Source organism: Rhinatrema bivittatum, chromosome 3 (assembly GCF_901001135.1).
Source record: "Rhinatrema bivittatum chromosome 3, aRhiBiv1.1, whole genome shotgun sequence".
Lineage (NCBI taxonomy): Eukaryota > Metazoa > Chordata > Amphibia > Gymnophiona > Rhinatrematidae > Rhinatrema > Rhinatrema bivittatum.
The window spans coordinates 40,767,838-40,791,427 of record NC_042617.1 but is presented as its reverse complement, the minus strand read 5'-3'; the positions used below and the strand labels follow the sequence as shown (position 1 = coordinate 40,791,427).

At 49.0% G+C, this 23,590-nt stretch overlaps 1 protein-coding gene across 4 annotated transcripts in view; it reads right to left on the bottom strand.

The window, feature by feature from the left end:
* EPRS (glutamyl-prolyl-tRNA synthetase) overlaps nt 1–23,590 on the bottom strand; it is a 250,216-nt gene that overhangs the window by 166,026 nt on the left and 60,600 nt on the right. For all 4 annotated transcript variants that reach the window (XM_029593176.1, XM_029593177.1, XM_029593178.1 and 1 more), the window contains exon 8: nt 19,417–19,609. In XM_029593176.1, the coding sequence (XP_029449036.1) occupies nt 19,417–19,609 (193 nt within the window). The remainder of the gene's footprint in view (nt 1–19,416; nt 19,610–23,590) is intronic.

Here is a 23,590-nt window from a genome sequence, read left to right as displayed (position 1 = left end):
GGAAATTCTCATCTGGGAGTGCAGAGGTAACAAATCTCTGTACAGAGACCCTGTTTCAATGCCTGTGGACAGCTTTTCCTGACCTCCCCAGCCACTAATAAGATAGTGAAAAGTGTTTAGCTAGTTTCTTCTGTTTAATCCTTGTTGATTTACCTGTTTGAGGTTTAAATCTTTTATCTGTTCACTGTTCCTTTTTCTTAATAAACTTATTAGTTTGTTAGCTCTGCCTGTCTTGGACTGACTAAAGATCCTGATAGTGTGTATATTTGATCTGTGGGTGTATTTCTAAGAACTGTGTGACCCTTGGTTGTAAGGGGTCTGTGTCCCTATAAACCACCAGGGGATAGCTTGCAGGTGGGGAAACTTGCAAGCAGAAGCCTAGTTGGTGGGGTAGGAGGTTGCCAGTGTAGAAGTATGTGCACAGACGCAGGTGGACCTGACCAGTGCTTGGTAGGACCCTCCAACTCACCACAAGGTTACCCTGCATGGGGATTAGGGGTGGCAGTGCAGCGTTATGTGATAGCAGGCATCTCATGTCTAATTAATTCTACCTATGGAAAACATCGTTTACGGTAAGCGAACTTGTTTACCATAAGACTGAATTAGACATGATCTGTGAGGAGTCCCAAGCTAAGAGATGCAGTGGAGCATTTACTGGGTAAGCAACCTGAATTCCTCCGTGAAGAAAAGACTACTGTGAAAATAGGTCATGCAAAACTGCTTGTACTAAGTTACTGTCAGCCCTTGTGAGGTTGTTCAGACAGCAATGGGACACAAAAGGTATGAACTGGTGATCAAGCTGCAGCTTTTCAAACATACTCAAACATAACCTAAAACAGTAGAAACTAGAGCTCTGAGCTAATGAGATTCTACCAAGTCTGTTACCTGCAATCCTAAAATATAGCAGTGTTGACCATATGCCACGAACTTGATGGACAAAGTACAGTAGACGACTGACATCAAGTTGGTTAGTGTTGCATGTGACGAAGAGATGAGAAGTTTGGTGCCACAATTGAGGTCTTTTCTTATACCAAATGAAGACACTTTTATAATCTAAGGTATTAAGAACTCATTCCCCTTCATGGATACATAGTCTCAGAATATAATACAATGTATTGAATTGGTAGAAATGTTAAGTGGGAAGGATCACTTGATCATGGAAAAAAAAACTGTATCTATGCTATATAGCAAACATGGACGAAGCTTGTAGAATCTTGTAGCTGAGGTAAATGCAGTGAAAAATGCTAGTTCCCCTGTCAAAGCTGAAGAGAAGCCATCTGCAGTGAATCAAATGGGATAACATTTAAGTGCCACGGAAGGTTAAGTTATGCTGAGAGTAAAAGTGGCACAAGCCTTTCAGAAAGCTAGATGTCAGTGGATGAGCATTCTATTTATTTTTATTTTATATTTTTTTTTTTATATTCCGCTTTTTGGCACTTCAAAGCGGATTACATTCAGGTACTGTAGGTATTTCCCTATCCCCAGAGGGCTTACAATCTAAAGTTTGTACCTCAGGCAATGAAGGGTAAAGTGACTTGCCTACGGTTACAAGGAGTGACAGTGGAACATGTTTAGCATATACCTAAAACGTGGTAAGCCACTAAAATGTTGAGATAGAGTTTCACCAGCGGTGCAGTAAGCCTGAGTCAGGAGAAGCAAGCATATTAGCAACTGCTTGAGCTCAACAAGAAAATAGGTAGGTGTTCTGTTGGTACCATTTGGAATATCCAAACCAAGGGAAGGCATAACCACACTAGTGGATTATATTCCAGCTGGAACTAATGTTCTCAGTCGTTCTAGACAAGGAGAGATAAACAAGTACTGAGTCTTCAATATCCAACTCTTCAGACTGAGGTACAGAAGACTTGGATGATACAGAAATGTAGGATCTATCCTCAGGTATACAGGGGCATTCTGGAAATTTGTATGAGAAATGCAAACTATGTTTGGGCCACAATGGAGCTTAAGTATTAAAGGAGCACGGTCTTGCAGCAGCCTTCGCTGGCAATCAGAAGTGGTGGAGAAGCATCCTTAAGTTTCACCCCTCAATCGAGTAGGAAAGCACCCTAAGCCAATCAGATTGCTGGGTAGAAATAAGAACAAAATTGATCTAGCTCTCTGCTCTATATCAGTGCAAACAGACACCGATCCTATAAAATGAACAATTTGCTGGTTGATTTTCGCAAGAACCTCCTGCGTGATTGGAATACTCAGTTGAGATGATCCATCAGCATAATGGAGATTCCTGGAAGACAGGAGGCTTGTAGGAGAGGCTGTCTGTTTGCACACTCCTCAGTCTTGAACGTTTCCTTATAGAGAGGCTATGATATTGTTTCTCCCTGTTTCCTGACATAAAATTTAGCAACCTAGTAGGCTGTTCAAATTAAGATGCTCTTCCTTTGAAGAAAATGGATTAACTTTGAAAGAGCAGACTGATCTGATGGTGGCTCTGTTCATGAGACCAGGTGCCCTGAGATCGAAATGATCCCATGTGAGTGCCTCCTGCCTTTCGAGGAGGTGTCTGCTACTAGCAAAAACAGAGGAGGAAAAGGGCGAACTGGTGCTCCATCCTGAACAACATAGGGTGTTTTACTGGTAGAGTAACTCTTGCCTCAGAAACCTGGAAAATGGTGAATAACAGATAGATCCGCTGATCCCATTGAAAGCAGAGTCTTCCCCGTGTAGATAACTATATAAATTTGAGTTAGTGGGGCCACCTGCAATGGGTGCCTCCATATGTCCTGACATAAGAATTGCACCAACCATCGTGAGCTAGGAGGTCAGTAGTTTGTGCATGAACGATATCTCCGTATACACACGATCAGTCGTTAAAAGCACTCTTTCCTGCGAGTCTATCATTGATCTAATGGATTTTATTATCTGAGCAGGCACTAGATCTGACTTTTCGGAAATGATCAGAAAAATCTAAATTTATAGAAGACAGGTCATATTGTGCAAAGAAAACAAAAGCTTATTATCGAGAACTCAATGTAATTGAGCTAGTACTGGATGATGGAGATGTGCAGCCACCACTGTAAAGCATTAGGTAAAGACTTTCAAAGCTGCCTATAAGACAAACAGGAATACCTTATACTGGTAGTGGGAAGAACCCACTTTAAAGTAAAGGAAGCACCAATGGGAAGGATGGATGGATATATGTGCATATGTATCCTTCAGCTCAAGTGTACATATCCATATCTGTTTTAGAATGTAAGGGAGAAGACTACTGAGGGAATTCATTTTTAATTCTTATCAAAGCAGACATTTGTTAAAGGGTCTCAGAACCTCCTGATTTCTTGGGGATCTACAAACAGCTCAGATTGTTGTAGACTGGGAGAGCCACTGGTTCAGACTGGGTATCCAATATCTGGAGGGCCCCAAAGATTTCTCTACAGGGTCTTTGATGCTAACAGGTGAATCTTAAAAGGAGTTATGCATATAAATGAAACATACTATCATAGCAATTTTAAAAAAAGTCACGTACTCACATTAAGTGTACTTAACGTGGGTAAAAAATTCAAAGGCATATCTTACGACAATCCTTAGAAAGTGATTTAATGCAGGTAAAATACATACACATGTAGAACCCAGTTGAAAGCATATAAATGTTTTTGCAAGTCAGGTTGTAAGCCTTGTCTGCACCAGTCCACAAACTTTGAATATGACAGGTGTTCCAGTGCGATGTCAGGCGTATCCAGAAATGGGTTAGGTGGTGTATTTGTAGAACCATCACCTGAAAGTGAGGATTTACTAACCCAGGACTCCAATGACTAAGGTGAACCTGGAGGCTCTTCGGGTTGCCACAGAAGTGAAAATCCTGGACAATCACCTCTGAACAGATTGACTTCTCTGCCATTAAGTCAGAAGATTAAGAACCCCATTATCAAGCATTCTGAGGAAGTTTTCGCCACAATGGGCAATATTGGGACTCCAGTCTAAGAAATCGCTGCAGAAGATTTGTTTTGTTTTTTTTTGTCTCTTAAAATGAAGAGGCAAAGAAATTTCACACTAGACCTGCGGTCTGGTCAAGTGAATGACATGCTCTGAACTGGCGTATGTGGTGGAATATCCTCTCAGAGGACAAGGATAGGTTCCTAGACATCAAAAGGTTACTCTCTAATTTTATTTTATTTATTTTTAGCGAGGACACAGTATGACATATACTGGTCCTGTTGTCTCTTGTTAGCAGAGGGCTTCTGACAACTTAGAATGAGAGCTGTGGTAATTGAAAGACGTAGATAAGTATGCATACAGCTGCTCCCAATGCTTCCTGACATTGCCTTGAGTGCCACATGCATCAGTGCACTGTGCGTTGAGCGCATCCTGTGGAGCAGCTTGCGAACAGTCCCTCGATGAGCAGTGCACATCCCTTGGTGTATCAGGAATCAAGGGCAAATAGTGCATACAGTGCACTGTGGTGCCTCGTGCTAGCTTACATTTCTTTGATACAGGCTCCAGTAAAACTCAACCTTGTGGCTTTGATTTAGGTCGACGGAGGAGACCTTAGCTCAACTCATTTCCCAACGAAGCAGACAATGCTGAACTGTAGAAGGACTTACTGCCAATTCTGAGAGATACACACAGTTCCTCTATGTGTGCCACCTTGGAGTGCTGAGAACACAAGTGGTCCTTTGGCATATTCGGAGCAAAACAGAGTTAACCTGCTGTTAGGGATATGAAAATTGGTTCTTACCTGCTCATTTTCATTCCTGTAATACCACAGATCAGTCCAGAAAAGTGGGTTGTGTATCTCTACCAGCAGGTGGAGTCAGAACAATTAGAACTTTGGGCACTGCTACATAATGAGAGTGCCACCTGCAGTCACCCAGTATTGACCTGTACCCAAGCCCATGCTAACAGAACTAAATAACGAAGGTAGCACCCAACCAAATTTCCGGACTACCACTTTATCGCTAGCAAAAACCAGACCGAACAACTGCTAAAAACTGCTCCATGAATCATGTCTGGAAAAAAAAAAAAAGAGCTTCAACAATAAAAAAAACGTAAGCGGTTCTGACCAAGACAGTCTTTCAGTATCTGAAGAAATGGGTGGGCTTCTGGACTGATCTGTGGTATTACAGGAACGAAAATTAGCAGGTAAGAACCAATTTTCATTTCCTGAACATACCCAGATCAGTCCAGAAAAGTGGGATGTATCCAAGCCACCCTACACTGGGCGGGAACCCAAAAGACCCGCACAAAGCGCACTCTCCCCGAAGGATGGTTCATCAGAAGCCTTAACATCCAATCGGTAATGTTTCGTAAAAGTGTGAATAGACGACCACACACACACCCCCCCCCCCCCATAGATCTCCTGAGACAACAGTAACTGACACTCTGCCCAGGAAGTAGCCTGAGTCCTAGTGGAATGAGCTCTGAGGCCCAAAGGCACCTGACGCCCTCGGGCTATGTATGACAAACAAATGGCCTCTAATCCAATGAGAGATGGACACCTTAGATGCTTTGTCCCCCTTTTTGGGACCACGAAAAAGAATGAACAAATGATCGGAACGTCAAAAGTCATTGGTAACTTCCAGGTACCACAATAAGATTTGTCGCACATCCAAAAGATGAAGCTCTCTGCCCTGAGAGGACTCCCGCGACCACTGAGGGAACCCCGGAAGCTCTACAGTCTGATTGACGTGAAAGGCCGATACAACCTTTGAAATGAAGGACGTAACCGTGTGTAATGACACCCTATCGTCGTAGATCCGAAGAAAAGGGTCACGACACGACAACGCTTGTAACTCTGAAATCCGACGAGCTGAGCAAATGGTCACCAAAAAGACCGTTTTCAACGTCAGATCCTTCAGCGAAGCTCTGTGGAGAGGCTCGAAAGGGGGACCAGATAGTACCTGAAGCACTAGGTTCAAACTCCAATCTGGACACACAGAATGGATGGGAGGCCGTAAATGCTTAACCCCCTTGAGAAACAGAGCAATATCCAGGTGCACTGCAAGCAAACAGCCGTTAAACTTTCCAATCAAAGCACCCAGAGCCGCCACTTGACCCCGAAGGGAAATGAACCCTAACCCCTTAGCGAGTCCCTGTTGCAGAAATTCCAGGACCCGCGGGACGTCCACTGCTAACGGATTGCAGGAATGCTGGTGGCATCACGTCTCAAACAGTTTCCAGACTAACATAGGCCATAGAGGTGGCTGGGTGTCTCACCTGCAGGAGCATGGAAATGACCTATTCGGAATAATCCTTCAAGCGTAAACATCGCCTCTCAAAAGCCAAGCCGTGAGATAGAAGTGATCCTCCCAATCCGAAAATATGGGTCTCTGCCGAAGCAGATGCAGCAAATGAGCAAGCTGCAGGGGACCCTCTAGAGCAGGGGTGGGCAATTAATTTTCCCATGGGGCCACATGAGAAATTGGGATGGTTTTAGAGGGCCGGACTAATATAATTAACTCAGTTCTCAATAGCCCTCCTTATGAAAAGACAGCAGTTTACCACCAATGTATGTCCTCTGAGAAAACACAACAAATAAGACCGATACAAACGCTTACATGCTAGCAAAATATCTCATCTCGGTAACAGACACAGAACCGACCTAACATACTCCCAGGATCTGTAGTAATGCACATAAACTAATCTGCACACAGTTACACCTGTATTATGGAATACACTCAAACAGGAGCAACCCTATCTATGAAAAGGCAACACTACAAATATTACATCAGACCCTAAACACCAATACACCTCTTATTAGGAAAACAGAACTAACAAGCAGCTATAGATCCCCAAACAGAAATAATTGTAAAACTATACTAATAAGCAGAATAAATGTTTCTAAACAGCTATGAACAGAATAACATCCAACAATTAAAAACTCATAAAAACTATTAAACATTCTCCAAACACCAATAAAATATTTCAAAAAAGCAGACATCATACAATTAAAATGGCAGTCAAGAAAAATAAACTTAAAGCCACCTTTACTTACCCCCTCCAGCAGCTCTCCTACTCCCCTTCCCTGCAGGCCATGGCACACATCAGAAGCAGCAGTAGAAGCTAAGCTCTATACTTATGGTCCTCTTCCTTAGTGCCCATGTCTCTCACACACACACCATACCAATCATGCCCCCATGACCAGTTTCTGTCTCTCACACACCAATCATCTCCCAAACAGTCTTTGGCACACACACACCAGTCACCTTCCTGAACAGTTTCTCTCATGCCATACACACACACACACACAGGCTTCCCACTCCCGTGTTCTACTTGCATATATGGTCTTCTCACTCTCATAATCACTTTCTCTGTCTCTCTCTCTCACACACACACACACACACACACACTCACTCACCAGTCTCTCACTCCCATGCTTGTTCTCTCCACATGCACAGGCTTCTCATTCCCAAAATCACTTTCTTTCTCTCTCACACACACCCACACACCAGTCTCTCACTCCCATGTTCTCTTTCAGATATACCGGCTTCTCCCTCCCATGATGTGTCTCACACACACCCAGGTTTCTCACTCCCATGCTCACTCTTCACATGCACAGGCTTCTCATTCCCAGAATCACTTTTTCTCTCTCTCTCACACACACACACACACACACACACACACACACCAGTCACTTGATCTCACTCATGCATACACACACACACACAGGCTTCCCACTCCCAAGTTCTCTTTCAGATATACAGGCTTCTCCCTCCCATGCTGTGTCTCACACACACCCAGGTTTCTCACTCTCATGCTCACTCTCTTCACATGCACAGGCTTCTCATTCCCATAATCACTTTCTCTCTGTTACACACACACCAGTCTCTCTCATTTCCATGCTCACTCTCCACGTGCACAGGCTTCTCATTCCCTGAATCACATTCTCTCACATTCACACACACCAGTCTTTTTCTCTCACACACACAGTCACCTTACCAAGCAGTCTCTCTCTCTCATGCATGCACACTCACCCAGGTTTCTCACTCCCACAACTCCAGGCTTCTTATGCTCATGCTTTCCCACATACCCAGACTTCTCACTTCCATGCTTTTTCTCACACACACACACACACACACACACACATCAGTCACCTCCCTGACTAATGCCTCACACTCTCACATACACATCAGTCATCTCCCTGAGCAATCACTTTCATTGTCTCTCACATACACACACACATCAGCTCTCTGACCACTCAATCACACACAGGCTGGCTGGCTGCTTCTCACTCTCTCTCACTCACTTCCTCTTCCCCCTACATATGTCACGGAGTTTTTTGCCGGTCCGCGGTGCGCGCTCCCGGTCTCTCCCGCTGCCGTTGCCGCTGGGCTGTCAGCACGTTCAAGCCCAGTGGGAACGGCAGCGGTGTTGGAAGAAGCTATGGCACCCGCGGCTGGCCTTTTCTTCTTCCCGCGCCTGCCCCTCCCGTGACCCGAAACAGGAAGTGATACAGGGAGCGGTGCGCGGGAAGGAGAAAGAGCCGTGCCGCGTCGGCTGCAGCATCGGCCCCCGAGCAATTGAACCAGCCGGCAATCGAGAAGAGAGTCAGCAGCATGAGCCCCCGCAGGCCAAGAAATTCTTGGCCTGCGGGGGCTGACAGCCCAGCGGCTGTCAGCCCCCGCAGGCTGACAGCCCAGCGGCAACGGCAGCGGGAGAGACCGGGAGCGCGCGCCGCGGACCGGCAAAAAACTCCGTGACATATGTAGGAAAGAAACTCGAGCGAAGGCACGCTGTCCGATTGGCCGGTACTGGGCAAGGCTTGCCCAGCACCGGCCAATCGGACAGCGTGCCTTCGCTCGAGTCACTCCCTCCTCCCCCCCCCCCCTGGACGCTGTAAAAAAAAAAAACAGTTCATTCTCCGCCCCCCGATTGGCCGGCCAATCGGGGAGCGAGGGAGCGGAGAATGAACTGCTGCCTTCCCTCTGCAAGGGAAGGCAGCAGTGCCTCATTCCCCGTCTGCTCTCAGCAGTGGGCGGGCCGGATTCAGACCGTAGGCGGGCCGGATTCAGCCCGCGGGCCGCCCCTTGCCCAGGTCTGCTCTAGAGCCATGCGAACTAGATCCGTGAACCATGGGCAACGCGGCCACTCTGGCGCTACAAGAACCACCCTGCCTGGATGGAGTTCTATCCAATGGAGAATCCAACCGATGAGGGGCCATGGAGGGAAGGCATACAGTAGAATTCCAGTGGGCCAAGGGCACACCAGAGCATCGAGCCCAATGAGCCCCTCTCCTGTTGACGGCTGAAGAAGCATTCTGTCTTCGAATTCGCCTGTGTTGCCATCAGATCTAACTGTGGTACGCCCCACCTTGCACAGATGAGGTTCCACGCTTCGAGGGACAGTTCCCACTCTCCTGGGTCGAGCTGTTACCTGCTGAGGAAGTCCGCCTGAACATTCTCTACTCCTGCGACATGAGAAGCGGCAATCCCCCTGAGATGACGCTCCGCCCAGACAAACAGGAGTCGCGCCTCGAGCATTACTGCGGGACTACTCATCCCGCCTTGCCTGTTGATATAAGCCACCGTTGTCGCATTGTCGGAGAACACTCGTACCATTCTGCCCTGGATCCAGGGTAGGAATGCTTGCAGGGCAAGTCGAATGGCTCACGTCTCGAGACGATTGATAGACCAGGATCCTTCCATCAGCGACCAGAGGCCTTGGACGGACTTGTCTGCACACACTGCTCCCCAACAAGTTAGACTGGCATCGGTGGAGATTATCAGCCAATTCGGAGGGTCCAAGTCCAGCCCCCGTTCCAGATTGTCGCTCGAAAGCCATCACGACAGACTGACTCTGGATTCTGGAAGCAGCGGTGCTGGTAGGTGGAACTGCTCAGACACCAGACTCCATCGCCACAAAAGCAGACGCTGTAACTGTCGTAAGTAAGCAACCGCCCACAGAACCAAGTCCAAGGTGGATGACATGGAACCCAGGACTTGCAGATGATGCCATACTGTCGGATTCTCTCTCCAGAGAAGGGCATGGATTTGGCCTTGTAACTGTCACTTGGTCTGTCGCCAGAAACACTTTGCCACGCAAGGTATCCAACTGAGCTCCCAAGAAAATCAAGTCTTGGGTGAGTTCCAAGTGACTCTTCTCACATTAATGACCCATCCGAGGGACTGTAAGGTGAACATCACCATGCAAACTGATCTCTCGCAGTCATCCTGAGACTTCGCGCGGATCAACCAGTCATCCAGATAAGGGTGGACTAAAATTTCTTCCTTGCAAAGAAAGGCCACAACCACCACCATCACCTTGGTGAAAGTTCGAGGAGCTGTGGCGAGTCCAAATGGGAGGGCTCGAAATTGGAAGTGCCCCAAGACCTTGAAGCGCAGAAACCTTTGGTGGCTGAACCGGATTGGGATGTGCAGGTACGCCTCCGTGAGGTCTAGCAATGCTAGAAACTCCCCTTTCCTTACTGCCGCCATTACCATCCTCAGGGTCTCCATTCAAAAATGAGGAATCCGAAGATAACTGTTTACCTTCTGCAGATCGAGTATGGGACAAAACGTGCCCTCCTTTTTGGGGACCACAAAGGAAACAGAGTACCGGCCTTGTCCTTGCTGTGCCTCCGGAACTGGGACAATAGCCCTGAGCTCGAGAAGATGCTGCAGGGTCGCTCGCACCCCTCACGGTTGATGTGGGAGGCCATGCGGGACTCCACAAAAACCTCCCGAACTGGTCGCAAAAACTCTAGAGTGTAGCCATCTCTGATCACTTCCGGGACCCAGCAGTCAGAGGGAATCCGTGCCCTTCCGTGTAGAAGTTGATCTGTCTCAGACAGCTTCAACGATGGAATGGGTGCTCGTGGCTTCATTGGGAGAGTTTACTGTTTCTGGCACCGAGGTTTCCAGAGTCCCTACCAGAGCGGCGACCACCGCAAAAGGACTGCTGGCGGTCCCGTAATTTGTTTAGGACTAGAAGGTGTAGTATATCTGGTGGCTCTATACCGGCAAGAATTACGAAAACGAGCCCGAGGAGGAAAAAGCCTTCTTTGAAGATCTCCTATCTTCCGGCCTTTGGATTCTCCTATCTTCCGGCCTTTGGATTCTCCGAGCAGCTTAACCAACTTATCGAGGTCGTCCTCGAAAAGGAGCTTGCCCTTAAAGGGGAGATTACAAAGCTGGGACTTTGAGGACAAATCCGCAGCCAGAGAAGTCGACACACCGCCACCACTGATACCATACTTCGAGGCGAAGTGCACACCAGGTCATAAAGTACATCCGCAACATAAGCGATGCCCACCTCTAGACGGGCAGCCTGTAGCGGCCCAATGCCGCCAGACCCCGATGTGGAAGTAGAGTCCTGAACCCAGCAAAGGTATGCCCTCTGCATAAGGCTCGCGCAAACTGCCGCCCGAAGACTCAAAGCGGCAACTTCAAACCCGCTTCAATTGGATCTCCAGTTTGTGGTCTTGCATGTCTTTCAAAGCTGCAGCCCCCACTACAGGAATAGGGGGATCATCTCTGTCAGCGGGTATGAGATCGTCACCATCGGGATAATCAGTATCAACGTCCCCTGGATCCTGAATGAGGACTGGGTCTGCCCCCGGAGTCGTTCCCGGGGTTGACGGCACGCCTGACCCCACACCTGGATCTTGTGGCACCTGGAGGATGTCTCCCATCTGGCGAGGCTGCTCCCCCGGACGCTGCTGCGGATCTGCAACCTGTGCCTTCTTACCAGGGGGTCCTAACAGATCCACCGGCTGTCAAACCCTCTTAGGCGCCACATACCTTCTAGCTAGAAAGGCCTGGTACATGAGTAAAATGAATTCAGGGGAAGAACCCTCTGGGCCCCCTCCCCAGAATCGCAGGGGGTGACATCACCCGCAAGATACTCCCTCACAGAGGTTAAAACGGGTGGAGAATCTCCAACCCCTGCTCCGCAGCATGAGGCACTCCCCCCCCCCCTTCCGCGGGAAGGTCGACAGGCTCCGACGAGCCCTCTATGCTTAAGGCGCAGGCAGCGCACATGGAAGCTGCATCTAGTGCCTGCTCGCGGGTCCCAGTCTCTACTGGACACGTGCAGCAGGCCGGCGATTTTGAGCGAAGGCCCATAACACAGACTGCGCAGCCACGCAGTCAAACTGTGAGGGGAAAAGTCGCTGCCGGAAAAAAGGCGCGCTGTCCATCGGCGCAGGAAGAAATAAAAAATTCAATGCCGGCAGCCCAAACAGCATGAGCAGTGCTGAAAACGAGGCACAAATGGGCGCAAAGCCCAACTCACCATCTCCCTTCAAGGAACACCCCAGAGCACCGGGAGCTGAAGGAACACGCTGCCAAACTCCCGAAACAGCCGCTATAGGCAGGTCCCCACTGCACAGACTCCTTACCTCCGAGGAGAAAGATAGCCGCTGGCTAAACTTTTTTGTTTTTGTTTTGTTTTTTTTACAAAAAACTTTACGGAGCCAAATTAGTGCAGGAGGAGAAGGAGCAGGTAAAGCAGCCTTGGTGAGGAGTAGTCAGGAGCCCCTGGCCTTCCACCACCGAGCTGAAGCAGGCGAGACCTAGACAGGGGTGGTCCAACCCCCCGGATTCCCGGCTTCCACTGAGGGATGGCCCACGAAGGTGCCTAACACTTCAGGAAGCGACCTAATCAAAAAGAAAACATCTCTTTAAACTCAAACTAAAAAAATAACTAAGAAACTAGGAAGACTGCAGGAGTGCATCTCTACCACCTGCTGGAATCAGAGAAATTCTGGGTGACTGCAGGTGGCATTCATTATGTAGCAGTGCCCAAAGTTCTAACTGTTCTCTGACTCCACCTGCTGGTAGGGACACACAACCCACTTTTCTGGACTGATCTGGGTATGTTCAGGAATCCATCTTACTATGGGATGCTGTTTTTCAGCGATTTTCAGGGGGCACAAATTTTTTTTTGGTAGCACTGTAAAATGCTATGGGGGGTGCTGCAATTAAAAGTGAAGAAACTGAAGAAAGATGAAAATTTAAAAGATTCTGGAAAATAAATCTCTGGAGAGACTGAGTATATGTCCTGACTATGCTTGGACAAAAACAGACTGAAGAGGTCTAACATGCAGGAACTCCTGTACATGCTCAGTAGAGAAACAAGTCCATTCAATGGAGCCAGATGAAGTCACCCACAGATCATGGTTAATTCAGCCTACTTATCAACAGAAAAACAATGATGTCAGGTAAAAGTAAAACAGAATAAGAGGAAAAGGAAAATTAGTTCTTACCTGATAATTTTCGTTCCTGTAGTACACGGATCAGTCCAGACACCTGGGCTGTGACTCCGCACCAGCAGGTGGAGACAGAGTAAAACTTGTCGGGCTCCCTACATATAGTAAGGTGCCACCCACAGCCCCTCAGTCGCACGTAATGTCAAAGCCAGATAAAGCCAAAAAACTAGCTAACTAGAAAAAACCCCAAACATGAGGCCAATTCACAACAGCCCCTGAGCTGGAGCCGAAAACCTTCAGAACCATGAACACAACGTGCAAACTGCAAACTACAATAGCCAAATAAGCAAACGAGCAGACTCTCTCTCTTTCTTCTGATCTAAACTACAAGACACAGACGGGCGGGAGTCTGGACTGATCCGTGTACTACAGGAACGAAAATTATCAGGTAAGAACTAATTTTCCTTTCCCTGTACGTACCGGATCAGTCCAGACACCTGGGATGTACCAGAGCTAATTTACCCAGGGTGGGAAGTAGAGAGTCCCGCTCTGAGAACACTCGCCCCAAAACCCTGAGCCGCAGTCGCCTGGACATCAAGCCTGTAATGTCTCGTGAAAGTGTGCAACGATTTCCACGTTGCCGCCCTGCAGATCTCTTGTGTGGACACACTAGAAACTTCGGCCCAAGACGTGGCCTGCGCCCGCGTCGAATGTGCACGAAGCTCCCTGGGTGCCAACTTGCCCTGCAGAAGATACGCCGAACTAATCGCCTCCTTGAGCCAACGCGCAATCGTGGCCCGTGAAGCCGCCGATCCTCTACGAGCCCCCGACCAGAGAACAAACAAGTGATCGGAAACCCGGAAAGGATTCGTAACTTCCAGATAACGAAGTAGAATCCTACGGACATCAAGTTTCCTCAGTTCCCTCGATCCCCTGGCCTGAGGATCCATGGCCGAAAACCCGGGAAGATCAACTGACTGATTTAAGTGAAAGGACGACACCACCTTGGGTAAAAAGGAGGGGACAGTCCGCAGAGAGACACCAGTCTCTGTAAAACGCAAAAAACGGTTCTCTACAAGAAAGAGCTTGTAACTCCGAGACCCGACGCGCGGACGTAATAGCGACCAAAAACACTGTTTTCAATGTTAAATCCTTCAACGTCGCCCGCTTGACCGGTTCAAAAGGCGGCCCACAAAGAGCCGAAAGCACGCAGTTTAAGTTCCAGGAGGGGCACGGATTCCGGACCGGCGGACGGAGATGCTTCGCCCCCCGCAGAAACCGTGTCACATCCGGATGGCCCGCCAAGGACACTCCCCGGACCTTACCTCGAAGGCAGCCAAGGGCTGCCACTTGAACTTTCAGGGTACTCCAGGACAGTCCCTTCGAGAGGCCCTCTTGAAGGAAAGAGAGAATCTCCGGAACTTCCGGTCGAATGGGGTTCACCTCGCGAGCACTACACCAGTCCTCAAAGACCGTCCAGACCCTCATATAGGTCAAAGACGTGGACTGTTTTCTAGCCCTCAACAACGTGGTGATCACTGCCTCGGAGTACCCTTTGGACCTTAGACGCGCCCTCTCAAACGCCAAACCGCGAGACAAAAGTGATCCGCGTCCTCCAAACAAACGGGTCCCTGCCGCAGAATGGTCGCGTCGCCCCGCAAACGGAGCGGAGATTCCACCGCTAACCGCAGTAGATCCGCGAACCACGGACGCCGTGGCCACTCCGGCGCCACCAAGATCACCTCCGCCGGATGTAGCTCGATCCGTCGGAGCACCTTGCCTATCAGAGGCCACGGGGGAAACACGTAGAGCAGCACGTCCGTGGGCCAAGGAAGCACGAGTGCATCGACCCCTTCCGCGCCCCGCTCCCTCCGACGGCTGAAGAACCTCGGAGCCTTTGCGTTTTGCGCGGTGGCCATCAGATCCAGACGTGGTTGACCCCACCTGGCGCAGATGAGTCGGTACGCTACCTCCGGGAGTTCCCACTCCCCTGGATCCAGCCGGTGCCGGCTGAGGAAGTCCGCTTGGACGTTGTCGACGCCGGCGATGTGTGAAGCCGCAATGCTGCTGAGGTGCCGTTCCGCCCAGCACATCAACTGAGCCGCTTCCTCCGCCACTTGCTGACTCCGTGTCCCACCTTGACGGTTGATATAGGCTACCGTGGTGGCGTTGTCCGACAGGACTCGAACCGCCTGACCCCGTATCCACGGCAGAAAAGCTTGCAACGCCAGCGCCACCGCCTTGGTCTCCAACCGATTGATGGACCACTGCGACTGCTGGGCTGACCACAGGCCCTGCACCGAGCGCCCCCCACAGACCGCTCCCCAACCCGAGAGACTGGCATCCGTCGTGACCACCGTCCAATTGGGCAGGATCAGAGAAACGCCGCACGTCAGATGGTTGGGGCAGAGCCACCACTGCAGGCTGGCCCTGGCGCGGTCCGTGAGAGGCAGCGGGCGCAGGAACTCCTCCGAGACCGGCCTCCAGCGGGAAAGTAACGCTGATTGTAACGGTCGCAGATGAGCAAAAGCCCAAGGCACCAAGGCGAGTGTCGACGCCATGGAACCCAAGACCATCAGGTAATCGCGGACCAAAGGGCATTGTAGCGCTAGCAAACGCCGCACCTGTCCCTGGAGCTTGAGGATCCTGTCCCGAGTCAGGGATACCGTGGCCTCCCTGGTGTCGAACAAGGCCCCCAGATATTCTAACCTCTGGGTGGGCTGAAGGTGACTCTTGGCTAGATTGACCACCCAGCCAAGCGACCGCAGGAGCCGCAGGACCCTGGTCACCGCTTGCCGACACTCCATCTCGGATTTGGCCCGAATGAGCCAATCGTCCAGGTAAGGGTGCACGAAGAGCCCTTCCCGCCGGAGCTGAGCAGCCACCACCACCATAACCTTGGTGAAGGTGCGTGGAGCCGTGGCGAGACCGAAGGGAAGAGCCCTGAACTGGAAATGCTTGCCCAGGATGCAAAATCGCAAGTATTGATGATAGGCGGGCTGGATCCCTATGTGGAGATACGCCTCCGTCAGATCCAGGGACGCTAGGAACTCGCCTGGGCGAACCGCAGCCACTACCGAGCGAATTGTTTCCATCTTGAACCGTGGAACACGAAGGCACCGGTTTACTCCCTTTAGATCGAGGATCGGACGAAACGCTCCGTCCTTTTTTGGAACCACGAAATAAATGGAGTACCTTCCCATGCCCCGTTGCGCCGGCGGCACAGTAGTGATGGCGCCCAGAGCCTCCAGGCGCTGGAGGGTTGCCCGTACGGCGGCCCTTTTGGCTACGGCCTTGCAGGGGGATACGAGAAACTTGTCCCAGGGGAGACGTGCAAATTCTAACGCGTAACCGTGTCTTATCACGTCTAGCACCCACTGGTCCGAAGTGATTTTGGTCCATTCCTCGTAAAAACTCTCGAGGCGCGCTCCCACCCGTGGAACGTCCTCTTGAGCCTTCGCCGAGAAACGAACCAATTGCGTATCATTGGGCCGACTTGGCCCCGGATCCCGCCGAGGATCCACCTGATCTGTTGAATCTCTTCCCCCGAAAGGGCTGGGGCCAGGTCAAAGCTCTGGTAGCGCCTCCTCTAAAGGATTGACCTGCCCCAGCTGACCTCTGCGGCCTCTGGCGACGGTTGTTTCGAAAACGGTTCCGTGCAGAAAAATTTGGTCTAGGACGTGGCCTGTCCTCCGGTAGCTTAAAAGCCTTGTTCTCACTCAGGAACTGCATGATATCATCCAGCTGCTTTCCAAACAGCAACTTCCCCTTAAAAGGCAAGGCGCCGAGATGAGCCTTAGACGTACCGTCCGCAGCCCAGTTTCGGAGCCAGAGAAGACGACGCGCTGAAACCGCAGACACCATGGCCCGGGCCGAGGTGCGCAGCAGATCATGCATGGCATCAGCGCTGTAAGCGATTACTGCCTCCAGAAGGTCCGCCTGAGCAGCCTCCCCTTCTGAGAGACCCGCATTCGCTTGTAAGGTCTGGGCCCAGCGGAGCCCAGCCCGCAACGCAAAATTGCTGCAAATAGCAGCCCTCGCTCCCAGGGCTGACACCTCGAACACTTTCTTGAGCTGCACCTCCAGCTTCCGATCCTGGACATCCCGCAGCGCCGTGCGCCGGTGACGGGAATGGTCGACCTTTTGGTGACCGCCGACACAGCGGCATCCACGCGAGGGAGCCGCAGGAGCTCCAAGGCATCCTCCGGCAGAGGATATAGCTTATCCATAGCCTTACTTACCTTGAGGCCCAACTCCGGGGTGTCCCATTCTCGGAAGAGAATGTCGGACGCAGAAAAATGGAAAGGGAACGCTACCGTAGGACCCGCGAGTCCCAGGAGTACCGGATCCATCTTAGGCCCTTGACGGGTTTCCACCGGCGGGGCCTCCACTCCAATCTCGTCGAGGATCGCTGGAATGAGAGGGGAGAGCTCCTCCCTCTTAAACAGGCGGACGACCTTGGGGTCGTCACCATCCCCCGTCTGCGCGCCCTTGCCTGCGCCTGACTGTGCTGGACCCTGCTCATCGGGCCCCTCAGGCCCTTCCGGCGCCCCCGAGTTCGACCGTTCCTCCTCCGAGGAAGTGGATTCCGAATCCGCGTCCTGGGGCGCGCCACGCGCCAGCCGCTTGTCCTTCGGGGGCACAGCCGTGTCTCTAGGGCGGGCAGACCTCTTCCGGGAGCGGGACCGCCCATCCGCATCTCCTGGCACTTTCCCGTGCCTGCGCCGCTCCCTCTGATACATCGCCAATTTTTTTAATAAAAAATTAAAATCCTCCGAAAAGGACTCTTCAGAGTCCGAGCGCCCCTCCCCCGAACCCCAGTCAGCCGCATCGGAGGCACCCTGAGGCGCCCCCGACGCGGCCCGAGGCTGGGGGGAGAGCGGAGGGGGCTGGGAGCCATGTTCCATGGCTCTCCTGGTCGCCTCGTGGACGGTCGACAAAATGGCCGCCGCTCCCGCGCTAAGCGGGAACGGATCCGGCCCCCCCTCCTGCACTGCACAAACGCGCGGCGGCGAACGAGACGCCCGGGTCCGACCCCCCCGATCGCCCCCGGACGGACCCTCGCCTCCGGCGAGGCAGCCCGAACACATGCCGTCCCTCGAGACTCGCGTGCGCGCGGAGCCGCACGCGCGGCAGGCGGCCCCGACGGGCATTCCGGCCGAGATCGCACGAAAAACGCCGCAGCCCTAAGCAAAACAAACCGCCCCCCCCCCCGAACGAAACGTTGCGCGGGAGAGCGAGAGAGAGAGAGAGAGCCGGCGCAAAAGTAACAAAACCTTTTTTTTTTTTTTTTTTTTTTTTTTTTACTAAAGTCGCTGACCAGGGTGCTGAAAAGCCTCCGGGCTCCACTGGGGGTGAGTGAACCGGGCTCCCCGGTGTCACCCCCAACGCTGCTGCCAGAGGGGCCGGGTCCTCGACCCCAGCAGCGGCCTCTACCAGGGGAGGATGATCCCCTCAGGATCTGGCAACCCCCCTGGGAGGCACTTCCACCGGGAGCTTCCTGGCCCAAAACTTTCTAATTCTTTTTTTTTTTTTTTTTTTTACTATGAATTAAAACAAAAAAAGGAAAATCCCCTTTCTGTCCTCTTTTTTTTTTTTTTTTCTCTATCCCTGACTGGCTAACTCCAACCCCAGGGATTCCAGAGACTGTGGGTGGACCTGCCCCATCTGCTGGAGACAGAGAAAGACTGAGGGGCTGTGGGTGGCACCTTACTATATGTAGGGAGCCCGACAAGTTTTACTCTGTCTCCACCTGCTGGTGCGGAGTCACAGCCCAGGTGTCTGGACTGATCCGGTACGTACAGGGAATGATAAATTAACATACAATAAAAGGCTGTAAAACCTATTTTGTTTCTTAAAAAATTAAAAGGTTTAAAACGAATTTTAAAAAAAATGGAGAAAACCTTTTTGTACATTGGACTCAGTGTGTGTGTGTGGGGGGGGGGGGGGGGGGGGGAGGAGAAGAGAAGAGAAGAGTGGGGTGATGTGATGATTGTATTCCTAAGCATTTTGCTACAACTACCTGGGTAATCCTGACTCTTCTCTTGCTGGATGAAAGCTGGAAGGGATTTCTGCAAGGAAAACCCTTCATCACAACCTGAATGCCTACAAGTTTTGGCCTTCCCTCCAACTCCACTGTCTCTACATTTGCTTAGATTATATATATATACCTCCCGTTTTCATTAGATCACTTCCTGACCAACTTATTTTGAGGATCTTACACTTTTAATAAATTGGAAACATTTTCCAAATGGAACAGATAGGGTTATAATTCGCCAATTTAAAAAGGCAAAATAAGAAAATAGAGGCCTTACGGTTGTTTCTATGTTTTGACTCTATCCTCTGCTCTCTCTCCATTTTCATCTGCTCCGCAGGAGTGTCATCCACATAAGCCTTGCCTTCTTCAATAAGCTTCTCTGCATATTTCATTATTGTTTCAAAGTGATCCGAAGTGTAAGTGAACTGATTGGGTTTGATATGCAGCATAGCAACATCTTCCAAAATAACCTACAGTAAAGGTGCACAGAAAGATCACTTTACTGTGATGCCTACGTTAGCAGCTTATGGAAGTGCTCAAACCTAACATATAGCATCATACACTGCAAAACTGACATTTGAAAGAACTTCAGTACCAAACACAAATCAACGAGGCAGAGGAGTAAAAACACCAATTATCAGGAAGAGCTACTGTACTTAAGCATTAATATTTTAGCTGATCTGCAACTCTGTCTCTAGAAATTATTTCAAAATTAGGAGACAAAGTATTTTTTCCATCAAGCAAATTAGATTAATTTGTGTTTTTACATGACAACCTGCTTTATAATAAAGGATTCCGAATATAAAGCAGAACTGGACCAGCAGATAATACGCAATTAAGTGTCAGAGAAAACAAATTGGATGACTTTGAAGAATTAGTTTTTAAAGTGGAGAGAAATATACTGGATGCTGTTACAGGAAGAGAAACTGGTGCCCAGTGTCATAGGTATGAGAATATCCACTGGGTATACCAACCTGTAGTGGTAGTTTGGAGGAGAATCAAAGAAAATAGGTGCCTCTGGACACTCTCCATCCGGCTGTCCTATCAGGCAACATATCTTGATCATTTTCTTGGCTTTTTTACTGCATCAGTTAGCTTAGCAGCTACACACACACCAAAGGACACTTAAGACAATAACTAAATCTTCTTTGGAGACTAGTTGACCTTACATATAACATAGCAGGTAAATGCACACAATACTTTCTGTAGCACATAAATCATTTCTGGCACTTCCCAATCCTGAAGGAAATTTCTGTGGCACAGTTCTATTGAAGAGCATAACACATGGGCTTGTACAGGAAGGATTTAAGCCTTAACGCAGGGTGAAAGTTGTGTTCTTAGAGGAATAGAGGTTATTTACTCTGTAAATTCAGGATGTCACCAGCCCCATGCTGGGTCAGAATAGGCACTAGGCTTTATTTTATTTTAACGATTTCATATTCCACATTATCAAACCATAAGCAGATTACAATAAAACAAATTTAGACAGGCCAAACAAGGTGCGTAAAACTATACTTTACACTCAGACAAATTAGGTATTAACACATTCCTGAGGCAATGCAGCAACTCTGCAGTGCATGGCCTTGGCTAAACAATGCATGGTGAAATAAAAAATCTAAGCTCTGTGCCGGGCTCCATCGGATGATGTAACCTACTTGTGAGGGCTGCCATCCTGCTTATCCTCGAAGAAAAACATACATCACTAAAAGCCTGAGTAAATAAAAAAGTCTTAAGTCACTTCCTAAATTGAGACAAAGTAATTTCACTCTTCAAGACCTTAGAAAGCTCTTTCCAAAGAGTCAGGCTTGCAGCACAGAACTTTCCCTCATAATTCACATAACCTAACTAATTTAAAAGAAGGAAGTCTGATACATTTCTAATAGAGGAACAAAGTGTCCACGCTGGATGATACATTTCCCAATAATTGTGTGACAACTTGTGTAGCAGGGTGGTGTATGGGCTTTTTAGGGGTATGCTGTGTCTAAGTGGGGTGTGTGGTGGGGCTAGTGTATGTTGTGGGGATGTAGATGCGTGAAATGTGTTGTGTGTGTGTGCTTCTATGTCTGGTGGAAGCATAGGAAGTATGTATGAGGGTGAAGGGTTGGTTTTTGGGTTTTTTTTGGCAGACAGCTTGGTGCTTGTAGGTAAGCAGGTGTGGTTTTAAGTGGGCATTGTGTCCAAGTTTGATGTGTGGGGGATCTGGGGGATATGGGTGTGTTTATGCACTTGATGGGGGTGTCTGCAAGTGGATACATGTAGGTGTGTACGTGTGTTGAAGGATGGATGTATATGTTTGGGTAGGTTTGTGTGCATGGGTGTTCTATAGAGAGGTAATGTGTATAAGGGAAGTTTTGGGGTGTGATTTTTTTTCAGGGGGGGATACATGTGGTTGGAGCAAACTGAGAAACTGGATGTGTGAGATATATTTAAGGGGCAACGTGTGTGGGGAGGTGAGGCATAGGAATGAGTGTACTCTGGAAGCGTCGTGTCATCCTTTGCCAGTTGCTTCCGTTATTTTCGCTCTCTCTCTCTCTCAGCCTATGTTCCTCTGTTTCAGAGTGCTAGAAAGGTAAGGGAGGGCTTTGGGGGATGGAGGAGCACAGGTCAGTATTCGAACAGTTCAAACAGCTACTGACAGTTTTCCATTGAAAGCAAAGGGGATTTTGTTTGGAGGCCTGTTCCTTTGAAAATGCTGATCTGATGTTTCTGGTTTATAAACTCATCTGATATATTCATTTTCTTCCTGCATGAAGTATTTGATGAATTTCCACCTTTTCTGGGAGAGTTATTGTGCCCACAGAGCGATGGGTATCCATCCCTTTTATATAATTCTAACATTTTGTAAGCTGAAAAGCATAAAAAAAGGTTCAGAGTTTCGACAAAATACATCGATTCCTCTTTTTAGCTAAACTTGGTTATATCACTTTAACAAGGAAGCTAAAACATAGTAACATATAGTAATGACGTCAGAAAAAGACCAAATGGTCCATCCAGTCTGCCTGGCAAGATTCCCATGGCAGCAGCCGCCGCTCCATGCAGGCCACCCCAAGCCCTATGTCAAGGGCAGTAATATGCACAATCACAAACAAGCAGTATCAAATCCACAGCAAAATTACTACTAGCAACATTTTTACAGGGTGAGCAACCTTCTTGATAATTCAGACAATACTGCTTGATCATGCTTTGTTTCTGGACTTGGCCATAGGAGGAGTCCTGTGCTTTTTCCCTAATGTCTACGTATCAGTACCCTCGACTGTAAAAGTTGGCGCTCAGTGTTGGCTGACGTCTGAATCCAATTCCCATTTTCCCCCGCCGAAGTAGAGAGTGATAGAGCAGTTGTGTTAAAAGCATCAAGGCTAATTGATTAAGACAGTAATACCCATGCCTTCTGTTAAGGGAAGTAACTGCCACTCTATGCAGATTACCCCCATGCACCCTTTTCTTCATTTCCAATCTCTAACCTTTAGGGGATCTGCCTTTTATTTCCTGAGGTTGGTTCTGAGTCATCCACCTTAGAGTTCCTTTACATGACCCCCTTGTTCTACTGTTTCCTTTCCAATGGAAAAAGGTTCAAAGTTCGTGCATCATTAAAACCTTTCAGGTATCTGCACCTTCTCTCTTCCAGGGTATACATATTCAGATCCTTCAGCCTCTCCTCATAAGTCTTCCAATATAGACCGCCACACCATTTTTGTCACCCTTCTCTGGAACGCCTCCATCCTGACTCTATCCCTTTTGAGATACAGTCTCCAGAACTGAACAATATTCCAAGTGAGGCCTCACCAAGGACCTGTATAAGTACATCGTCACCTCCTTTTTCTTATTGGTTATTTCTTGCTCACTGCAGACCAGCATTTTTCTGGCTTTAGTTATACCTTGTCACATTGCTTCACTCCTTCAGATCGCCAGACACTATTACCCCAAGGTCCCTTTTCCAGGCCGTGAACATTAGTCTTTCACCCCCATCAAATACAGCTCTTGTGGATTACTGCATCCCAGATGGATGACTCTGCACTTCTTGGCACTGAATCCCAGTTGTCAAATCTTTGACCACGCTTCAAGCTTTCTTAAATCACTTTTCAATCTCTCCACTCCTTCAGATATGTCCACTCTGTGACAAATCTTTGTATCATCTATAAATAGACAAAACCTTCTATAACACTTCCACAATGTCGCTCACAAAGATATTGAACAACCGGTCCCAAAAGGGATCCTTGTGGCATGCCACTTAACACCATTCTCTCTTCAGAGTAGATTCCATTTGCCAATACATGCCATCTCCTGTCAGTCAACCAGTTTGAAATCTACTCCATCATTTTGGTGCGTACTCCCAAGCTTCTCATTTTATTTACGAGCCTCCTATACGGGACCATAACAAAAGCTTTGCTGAAATCCAAGTAAAAATCACATTGGGCACACTTCCTTGATCCAATGTTCTAGTCACCCAATGA